The following is a 10,537-nucleotide window of genomic DNA, read 5'->3' as shown; positions in this document are numbered from 1 at the left end:
GGACCTAAGGTAACTGTACCTCTTTTTTTTCCATTATGAGGGGTTCCCACCATCCCTGTGCTGAGTTCCCAGGTCTGAACTCCTCAATCTGTTTTATGGTGCTGGAGGTTCTGAGTTTTTTCAGGTCACCATTAGGGATGAGCCGAACACCCCTGTTTGGTTCGCATCCAGAACATGCGAACAGGCAAAACATTTGTTCGAACACGCGAACACCGTTAAAGTCTATGGGACACGAACATGAAAAATCAAAAGTGCTAATTTTAAAGGCTTATATGCAAGTTATTGTCATAAAAAGTGTTTGGGGACCCGGGTCCTGCCCCAGGGGACATGTATCAATGCAAAAAGAAGTTTTAAAAACGTCCGTTTTTTCGGGAGCAGTGATTTTAATAATGCTTAAAGTGAAACAATAAAAGTGTAATATCCTTTTAAATTTCGTAGCTGGGGGGTGTCTATAGTATGCCTGTAAAGGGGCGCATGTTTCCCGTGTTTAGAACAGTCTGACAGCAAAATGACATTTCAAAGGAAAAAAGTAATTTAAAAGTACTAGCGCTAGTGCCGGCTATAATGAATTGTCGGTCCAGACATTACACATAAAAGTCACTGAAAGTCATTGAAAAATAAAAAATAAATTGCGTGGGGGTCCCCCAAAATTCCATTACCAGGCCCTTCAGGTCTGGTAGGATTTTAAGGGGAACTCCGCGCCAAAATTGAAAAAAAATTGAAAAAAAAATGGCGTGGGGTCCCCCCAAAAATCCACAGCAGACCCTTATCCGAGCACGCAACCTGGCAGGCTGCAGGAAAAAAGGGGGGACGAGAGGCCACAAGCCCTCAATGTTGATGGGGACAAGGGTGTCATCCCCACAACCCTTGCCCGGTGGTTGCGGGGGTCTGCGGGCGGGGGGCTTTTCGGAATCTGCAAGCCCCCTTTAACAAGGGAACCCCCAGATCCCGGCCCTCCCCCCTATGTGAATTGGTAAGGACCCCTACCATTTCACAAAAAAAGTGTCAAAATGTTAAAAAACCACAGGAGATGGCTTGGGACATGTCCTTTATTAAAAATAAAAAAATAAAAAAGAGATTCCAGCGATGTAATCCAATAAATCCATGCTCCTACTCCAGCGATGTAATGCAATTCTTGATCCTCAGCGATGGATGATCTCCAGCGACTCCAGCGAGGAACAAGCACAGGATCCTGCCTCCACCGGAGGCACCAAGCCAATGACGCGGCACTAGCTTGACAGCTCTTTTCCCTTGTCAGAGGGGGACGGGGTCATGTGACGAGTGGCCCCGCCCTCAGCTACATTAGAGCTGTCAAGCTAGCACTGCGTCATTGGCTAGGTGCCTCCGGTGGAGGCAGGATCCTGTGCGTGTTCCTCGCTGTAGTCTCTGGAGATCATCCATCGCTGGAGATCCAGAATTGGATTATATCGCTGGAGTAGGAGCATGGATTTATTGGATTACATCGCTGGAATCTCTTTTTTATTTTTAATAAAGGACTTGTCCCAAGCCGTCTCCTGTGGTTTTTTAACATTTTGACACTTTATTTTTGTGAAATGGTAGGCGTACAATATACCCCTTACCAATTCACATAGGGGGGAGGCCGGGATCTGGGTGCCCCTTTGTTAAAGGGGGATTACAGATTCCGATAAGCCCCCCGCCCGCAGACCCCCACAACCACCGGGCAAGGGTTGTGGGGATGAGGCCCTTGTCCCCATCAACATGGGGACATCCTCCCCATGTTGAGGGCATGTGGCCTGGTTTGGTTCAGGAGGGGGGGGCGCTCTCTCATCCCCGCTCTTTTCCTGCGGCCTGCCAGGTTGCATGCTCGGATAAGGGTCTGGTGTGGATTTTTGGGGGAACCCCATGCCATTTTTTTTTACATTTTGGAGCGGAGTCCCCCTTAATATCCATACCAGACCTGAAGGGCCTGGTAATGGAATTTTGGGGGACCCCCACGCATTTTTAAAAAAAATTTTCAATGACTTTCAATGACTTTTATGTGTATTGTCGGGACCGACAATTCATTAATAGCCGGCACTAGCTCTAGCACTTTTAAATGACTTTTTTCCTTTAGAAATGTCATTTTGCTGTCAGACTGTTCTAAACACGGGAAACATGCGCCCCTTTACAGGCATACCATAGACACCCCCCCAGGTACGAGATTTAAAGGGATGTTACACTTTTATTGTTTCACTTTAAGCATCATTAAAATCACTGCTCCCGAAAAAATATGGCCATTTTGAAAACTTTTTTTTTTGCATTGATACATGTCCCCTGGGGCAGGACCCGGGTCCCCAAACACTTTTTATGACAATAACTTGCATATTAGTCTTTAAAATTAGCACTTTTGATTTCTCCCATAGACTTTTAAAGGGTGTTCCGCGGCTTTTCGAATTTGCCGTGAACACCCCAAATTGTTCGCTGTTCGGCAAACGGGTGAACACCCGATGTTCGGGTCGAACTCATGTTCGACTCAAACAGATAGCCCATCCCTAGTCACCATCTGCCACCTGGTCTAATAAGCTGTGTGGAGGTAATTATATTAGTGATTAGAAGGATGTGACTAATTCATCCGGTCAGTGTATGGATGGACCGGAAGACTGGAGAGGGAGGATGAATCAACACTTATACTGTTGTTTACAAAGCTTAGCTGTCCCTGGAGATTGTACACAGTACAGAGTGGCTGTCCATAGACTACTCACACCATTTATCCAGTGATTAGAGGAGCATTCATGTATTTAAAAAAAAAAAGGCCTCTCCCTCCATCTTCCATTTAATAAGATGATCACTCAAGCACTCGTAGACCTTCTACTCCATCTCCTGAGCGATTGGAAGACAACCTACCTACTCACACACACACCTCTCATTCCATCTTCCTAGTATTTACTGTAGATGAGTACTTACCAACTCACAGACCTCTCCCTCCACCTTCCAAGTGGTCAGACAAATATTCACCCACTTAATGGCCCCTAACACCATCTCCTGAACTACCAGCCGAGCTCATAGATCTCTCAATCCATCTACCAAATTATGAGATGAGCAATCACCCACTTAAAGTACTTTAACTCCAACCCCCCCGAGCACTTTCCTACTCAAAGACCTCTCTCCTCATCTCCTAGATGGTAGGATGGACACTCATCCACTCATAGACTTCTCAACCCATCTCTCACATGCTCAGATGAGCACTGACCCATTCATAGACTCCCCACTCCCCCACTCCTGGATAATCAAATGAGCCCTCACCAAGTCAATTCATCTCTCTGCTAATGATGAGCACCCACTCATAGAGCTCTCAATAGACCATCTACTGAGCAATCTCCACAATGCATCACATGATCAGATGAGCATTCACTCATCTCTCAATCCATCCCCCAAAGGATCAGATGATCACTTACCCATGCATAGACCTCTCCATAGACCACCTCTCACATGATCAGATGAGAACTCACCCACTCATAGACCTCTCCATAGACCATCTACTAAGCAATCTCCACCATGTACCACAAGATCAGATGAGCACTCACCCACTTATAGACCTCTCTATAGACCACCTCTCAAGTGATCAGATGAACACCTACCCACTCATAGACCTCTCCATAGACCACTTCTCAAATGATCAGATGAACACTCACCCACTCATAGACTGTTTTTCGAGTGATCAGATGAGCACTCACCCACTCATAGACCTCTCCATTGACCACTTCTTGACTGATCAGATGAGCACTCACCCACTCATAGACCCAGGGGCGGATCCAGGGGGGGGCAACGGGGCAATTGCCCCCTCCGAGAAATGCGGGTTACTGTGAGAGCAGGGAGTGAGAGAGAGCTCGCCGGCGGGCGGCTTCATGAGTGAGAGAGCCGCCGGGCGGCTCCGTGAGTGAAAGAGCCGCCAGGCGGCTCCGTGAGTGAAGGAGGAGCCGGGCGCTCCGTGAGTGAAGGAGGAGTCGGGCGGCTCTGTGAGTGAAGGAGGAGCCGGGCGGCTCCGTGACTGAGAGAGCCGCTGAGCGGCTCCGTGAGTGAAGGAGGAGCCGGGCGGCTCCGTGAGTGAAGCAGGAGCCGAGCGGCTCCGTGACTGAGAGAGCCACTAGGCGGCTCCGTGAGTGAGGGAGCCGCCGGGCGGCTCCATAGGTGAGAGAGAGCCGCCGCTGACTGACATGTGCCGCTCAATGTGTTTGTGGGCGGGCTGCTGCTTGCTGGCCAATCAGGGAGCCGGCGGGCGGGGGAGCAGAGAGATGACATCATCTCTCACCGCCCGGTGCCCGCCCTGCATCCCTGCAGTTCAACTTCCCCTCCTCCATGCAGGCAGCTGCGGCAGCAGAGAGATTACATCATCTCTCTGCTGCCTGTCTCTGGGACACAAGAGACCACCTTAGCAGGTGGCAAGTGACAGGCAACGTGGCAAGTGACAATCCGCAACATGTGACAGGCGACGTGGCAAGTGACAATCTTCATCTGGTGACAGGTGACGTGGCAAGTGACAATCCGCAACATGTGGCAGGCGACGTGGCAAGTGACATGGCAAGTGACAATCCGCAACGTGGCAGGCGACGTGGCAAGTGACAATCCGCAACGTGGCAGGCGACGTGGCAAGTGACAATCTGCATCTGGTGACAGGTGACGTGGCAAGTGACAATCCGCAACGTGGCAGGCGACGTGGCAAGTGACAATCTGCATCTGGTGACAGGTGACGTGGCAAGTGACAATCCGCAACGTGGCAGGCGACGTGGCAAGTGACAATCTGCATCTGGTGACAGGTGACGTGGCAAGTGACAATCCGCAACATGTGGCAGGCGACGTGGCAAGTGACAATCTGCATCTGGTGACAGGTGACATGGCAAGTGACACACTTGGGGCTCCCACTGATTCTGCATTATGGTGAGTTAAACTATTTAATTTTTTATAACAATGTAATTATAGTAATAACGTGCTTCAATCATCCTGACACCATAACAACCATGGTGCCGTGATGATTGAAGCACCAACACCAGCCATTTCCCCGATAGATGTACCCCAAAAAATATATTTTCTGGCAGTGCCCCTCCCGAGACTAGACTCTGGATCCGCCCCTGCATAGACCTCTCCATAGACCTCTTCTGGAGTGATCAAATGAACACTTACCCATTCATAGAGCTCTCCATAAACCACTTCTCGAGTGATCAGATGAACATTCACCCATTCATAGACCTCTCCATAGATGACTTCTCAAGTGATCAGATGGACACTCACCCACTCATAGACCTCTCAATTCATCTCCCTGGTAATGATGAGCACCCACTCATAGATCTCTCCATAGACCATCTACTAAGCCACCTCTACAATATACCACAAGATCAGATGAGCACTCACCAACTCATAGACCACTTATCGAGTGATCAGATGAACACCTACCCACTCATAGACCTCTCAATAGACCACTTCTCGAATGATCAGATAAACACTCACCCACTCATAGACCATTTTTTGAGTGATCAGATGAGCACTCACCCACTCATAGACCATTTTTCGAGTGATCAGATGAGCACTCTCCCACTCATAGACCTCTCCACTGACCAATTCTTGAGTGATCAGATGAGCACTCACCCACTCATAGACCTCTCCATAAGCCATCTACTAAGCAATCTCCACAACGTACCACAAGAGAAGATGACACCTCACCCACTCATAGACCTCTCAATAGACCACTTCTCGAATGATCAGATGAGTACTCTGCCACTCCTAGACCTCTCCATAGACCTCTTCTGGAGTGATCAGATGAACACTTACCCACTCATAGAGCTCTCCATAAACCACTTCTCGAGTGATCAGATGAACACTCACCCACTCATAGACCTCTCCATAGATGACTTCTCAAGTGATCAGATGGACACTCACCCACTCATAGACCTCTCAATTCATCTCTTTGGTAATGATGAGCACCCACTCATAGATCTCTCCATAGACCACTACTCTACTAAGCAATCTCTACAATATACCACAAGATCAGATGAGCACTCACCCACTCATATATATATTATGGATGTACCATAGATCTATGGAAAAGAAGTTGCTGCCCACATCCCTGAATCAGATATAAAATAGAACAATTTCCTCAATGGGACTTTAGAAGGCAGAAACTCCTTGACAATCAAGATGTATTTGAAAATATATTCATATTTTTATTAGAAAAGTTAAAATTGAAGATATAACTTTAAAAGTCAAAATTGAATATATATATATATATATATTATACAGGTGAAATTTCAAAAAGAAACACATGTATATACAAACAAAATAACCTTTTGACTCTATCCAGTGTGCAGAACTAGGACAGAGGATGACCGACACGTTGGATGCAGTATTGGTGATTCTCAAGAAATATATGACAACCAATTATTGAACCACTAGACCCCGAAGAAGAGGTTCTATTGTTACTAACCTTGAAATGTGTCGGGCATCTTCTGTCCTAGTTCTGCACACTGAAGAGAGTCAAGTGGTTATTTTTTTGTTATTGTATACATGTTTCTTTTTGACATTTCACCTGTATAATATATATGCATCCAATTTTGACTTTTAAAGTTATAGCCTTAATTTTAACTTTTCTAATAAAAATATCAGTATATTTTCAAATACATCTTGATTGTCAAAGAGTTTCTGCCTTCTAAAGTCCCATAGAGGAAATTGTTCTATTTTATAACTCACCCACTCATAGACCACTTCTCGAGTGATCAGATGAACACCTACCCATTCATAGACCTCTCAATAGACCACTTCTCGAATGATCAGATAAGCACTCACCCACTCATAGACCACTTCTCGAGTGATCAAATGAGCACTCACCCACTCATAGACCTCTCCATAAAGCACTTCTCAAGTGATCAGATGAACAATCACCAACTCATAGACCTCTCCGTAGACCACTTCTCGAGTGATCAGATGAGTACTCATCCACTCATAGACGTCTCCAAAGACGTCCATCTACTGAGCAATCTCCATAAGGCACCACAAGATTAGCTGAACATTTACCCATTCACAGACCACTCAGTCCATTTCCCAAGGGGTCAGATGACCACTTACCCACTTAAAGACCCCTCAGTCCATCTCCCAAGGGTTTATATTACCACTTGCCCCACTCATAGACCCCTCAGTCCATTTCCCAGGGGATCAGATGACCATTTACCCACTCATAGACCTCTCAGTTCATCTTGCAAGGGATCAGATGACCACTGACCCACTTATACACTTACCACTCCACCTCCCAAGTGAGTTAATCAAGTAATGACCCATTCAAAAACCTCCCACTCCACCTCCTGAGTGATCAATCGAGCAATGACCCACTCATAGACTTCCAACACATAAAGTAGGTTGCGGCTAATACCCAGCCAGGGCCTTTTCCACAAGGAAGTTGATATCACACCACCGGTATGGGGAAATGCTTGGACCACACTCCAATTAGCTCAAAGATTGAGCGTCAGCCACCGGGAGTTAATAAGGATATTGCCCAGAAAATAAAAGAAAGAACTCCATAGTGCAGACTGTACCACAACAAAATTTAATGTAGTAAAAGCAGTACACTTACAATTCAAAGGAAAAAAGCAAACGTATAAAACAGCCGGCCAGCAAGCGAAAACATGTCCACTGAGAAGCATAATGACGTCAGTACGTCCACCTCCCTACGTGCGTTTCGTCATAGAATCATAAAATGACGTCATCTCGGGGATGAGGAGACTGCTACATTGTTCTATTGTATCTTTTCTGTGTGTATCTCATAGTTTTAGCAGCTGATTTTTTATTTTATTTTATTAGTTATTCACCTATGTACTTTAGCGCGGTATTTTTCTCTTTTTTTCACATAAAGTAGGTTGTAAATGCTTTTGTCACCAGAAGAAATTCCTTTCCTCTGGTGGTTTGGCCTCAGTCTACAACATATGCCCCCAAAATACTCAGAGAATAAAAATACAAACAGCCTCTTGCACCATAAATTGATTTTATTGGCTAAATACGAAAAAGGGAAAACAGAAACAGATCTAGCAGTGCGGGAATAACAATACACAGAATGTTTATTCTCAATAGCAATACCATTTCTTTTTCAGCTTTGGGTTGAGTGGAAAAAAAAAATACAGTTTCTCTGATGGTTTAATTTCTGTCTACAACCCCCCCAGCAATAAAACCATTGTCAGAAGTTCCAACCCTTCCTCATTTTACTTTGTCTTTGTTGGGAAGATTGTTGTATGGGTGAAAATGAGAGCCTTACCCTCCCCAGTTGTATCCAAAATGATATTCAAAGTTTTGGCCTGGGTTAGGCTTCAAAAGAAATCAGGAGACTGTTTAAGGAAACATTTGACCACCCTCTCTCGAATTTGCCTGGTTCTTATACCATACACCAAAGGGTTCAGCATGGGGGGGATGAGAAGGTAAGAGTTGGCCAGCAGGATGTGTACATGATGAGGGACGTTCTTCCCAAATCTGTGCACTAAGGACGAGCAAAGGATTGGCGTGAAAAATGCCAGGATAGCACAGACATGAGAGGAGCATGTCCCGAAGGCTTTTAAGCGAGCCTTAACACTTAGCTTCAGAAGGGCTCGAAGGATCATCACATAGGAGAAAGCAATGAACACGGAATCCATACCCAACACGAGGAAGCCAACGATCATGCCAAGATGGTCGTTGAATGAGACGTCACCACAAGCCAGCCTTACCACCGCCATGTGTTCGCAGTACGAGTGGAAGATAACATTACTGGCATACAAGTGGAGTCTCTGAGCCAGAAAAGGCAAGGGAAACATGTAGATCACCCCACGCAGGACCGCTAATATTCCACTTAAAATAATAACACTCGGGGTCACTGTGACAGAATACCGTAGAGGGTTGCATATGGCTACATATCGATCATAAGCCATGGCTACAAAGATTCCTGACTCAATGGTAGAGAACGAATGTAAAAAGAACATCTGAAGAAAACACATATGGTAGTCAATCTCATTCTGCTGGAACCAGAAGATGCAGAGAAGCTTTGGCACCGTGGAATTGGCCAATAATATGTCAACGAAAGCAAGAATGGTGAAATAGATGTACATGGGCTGGTGCAGACTGACATCCGAGAAGATGATGAGCAGGAAGATGTAGTTCCCAATGATGGCAAAGAGGAACATTGAGAAAACGAGAACAGAGATCCAGACATGGAGATATTCCAGACCGGGGATACCCAACAGGACGAAGGAAGGTGGATAGAAGCAGCTTTCATTGATTGCCGCCATTGTAGACTTCAAACGTTATTTCCTGGAAAGAGAGGAAAGTAATGAGGTCCAAAGAATCAGACCAGAAGAAATTACGTCAAAGATTACGGCATAACCTGAACTTGCTAGCACAATGCAAGTTTTAAGATGACTCCAGGCTAAAAATTAAGACATTTTAATGGTTATTGACCTCTGTCCACTTTTTTGGGCATATGGTTATACATAAAGTTTTTGGTAAACTGCAGGAAATATGGTCCAGTTCTGACAATGCTCTGCCGGGATACAAGCTAGCCATTGTCTACAATTCTGTTTTGTCCAGCCATGACCCTCAACTGTCTAGTAACATGTCCAAATCTAACCCCAGCACTCCACTTCTAAAAAAATAAGAATAAAAAAACAATTTGGATAGGGAAAGAAAAGGAATGGCTTGACCCTGTATTGCTGTACGTGTCCCAGCTGGGAGATTCACCCTCTTTTTTTTGTTCTGGTGGTCACTGTCACCTAGACAAAAAAGGACAGGAAATCCAAACCACCAACGCAGAAGGTGAAGGGAACTCTTCCAATGGGTAAACCCAACAACAAAGGGTGTAGGCAGGTGCAGTATACTTTCTCCAAGGCAAGTGGTGCTCTTCCACAGTGGCTCCATTGCTGGAGAGGAAGTTAGGAGGAACAAGGTCCCTCTATAGTTTCCTGGGTCACTGGGGAAGCTATCCTTTTGGATGCTGCTGCTCCACATGATTCAAGTAGCCATCTTGGGTCAGGCAGAGCCCTTTGAAGACCCTGGCTACCCAGTTATGGTGCTCTTTGTTGTGTGGACAGAGTAAGGACAGGTACCCCATCTGTGAGGGACAGTGTTAGCGCTAAAGAAAGGTTCCTGATGAGGAGGATAAGCATAAGGCCTCATCTCTTCTGGACATTCTCCTGATTGGGACCAGTTGGCTAGGCCGTATTCGGTCCCCTCTCTGCAGACGCTGTCATCCCAACTGGAATCTACTGCTGTCACACTACTGAACTGTGAGTGTACCCGGCTGGATGGGCTTCCCACTGGGTTGGTTGTGAACTGTTGCTGAATCTTTTCAGTACAATTTTATTGCACCTGACTGTGTGAGTTAGTGTCTCCGCACCATGCTGCACCCAAACTACAAGGGTATTTCCATCTCAGAGGGATCTCTTCCTCCTTCCTGTTGTGTCTACAGGACAGAGAGTGAAGGCAAATGTCCCCAATAGGACAGGAAACTGACATTGAGTTTTAACACTTTCTGTAATCTATTCAGACCTAGGTGAATTCATTGATTAGGTAACCCTCTTGTCTACCAATGTTCATT

The 10,537-nt window shown here is 45.8% G+C and overlaps 1 protein-coding gene across 1 annotated transcript; it reads right to left on the bottom strand.

The window, feature by feature from the left end:
* Window positions 1-8,034: 8,034 nt before the first annotated feature.
* On the bottom strand, window positions 8,035-9,342 carry LOC141129590 (olfactory receptor 52M1-like). Its single transcript, XM_073617689.1, has one exon. The coding sequence runs from the start codon at window positions 9,231-9,233 to the stop codon at window positions 8,283-8,285; it is 951 nt and encodes a 316-aa protein (XP_073473790.1). The 5' UTR covers window positions 9,234-9,342; the 3' UTR covers window positions 8,035-8,282.
* Window positions 9,343-10,537: the final 1,195 nt, after the last annotated feature.

Source organism: Aquarana catesbeiana, linkage group LG02 (assembly GCF_042186555.1).
Source record: "Aquarana catesbeiana isolate 2022-GZ linkage group LG02, ASM4218655v1, whole genome shotgun sequence".
NCBI classification, from domain to species: domain Eukaryota; kingdom Metazoa; phylum Chordata; class Amphibia; order Anura; family Ranidae; genus Aquarana; species Aquarana catesbeiana.
Note: the sequence above shows the minus strand (reverse complement) of the source record. Positions and strands in the feature narration are given on the sequence as shown.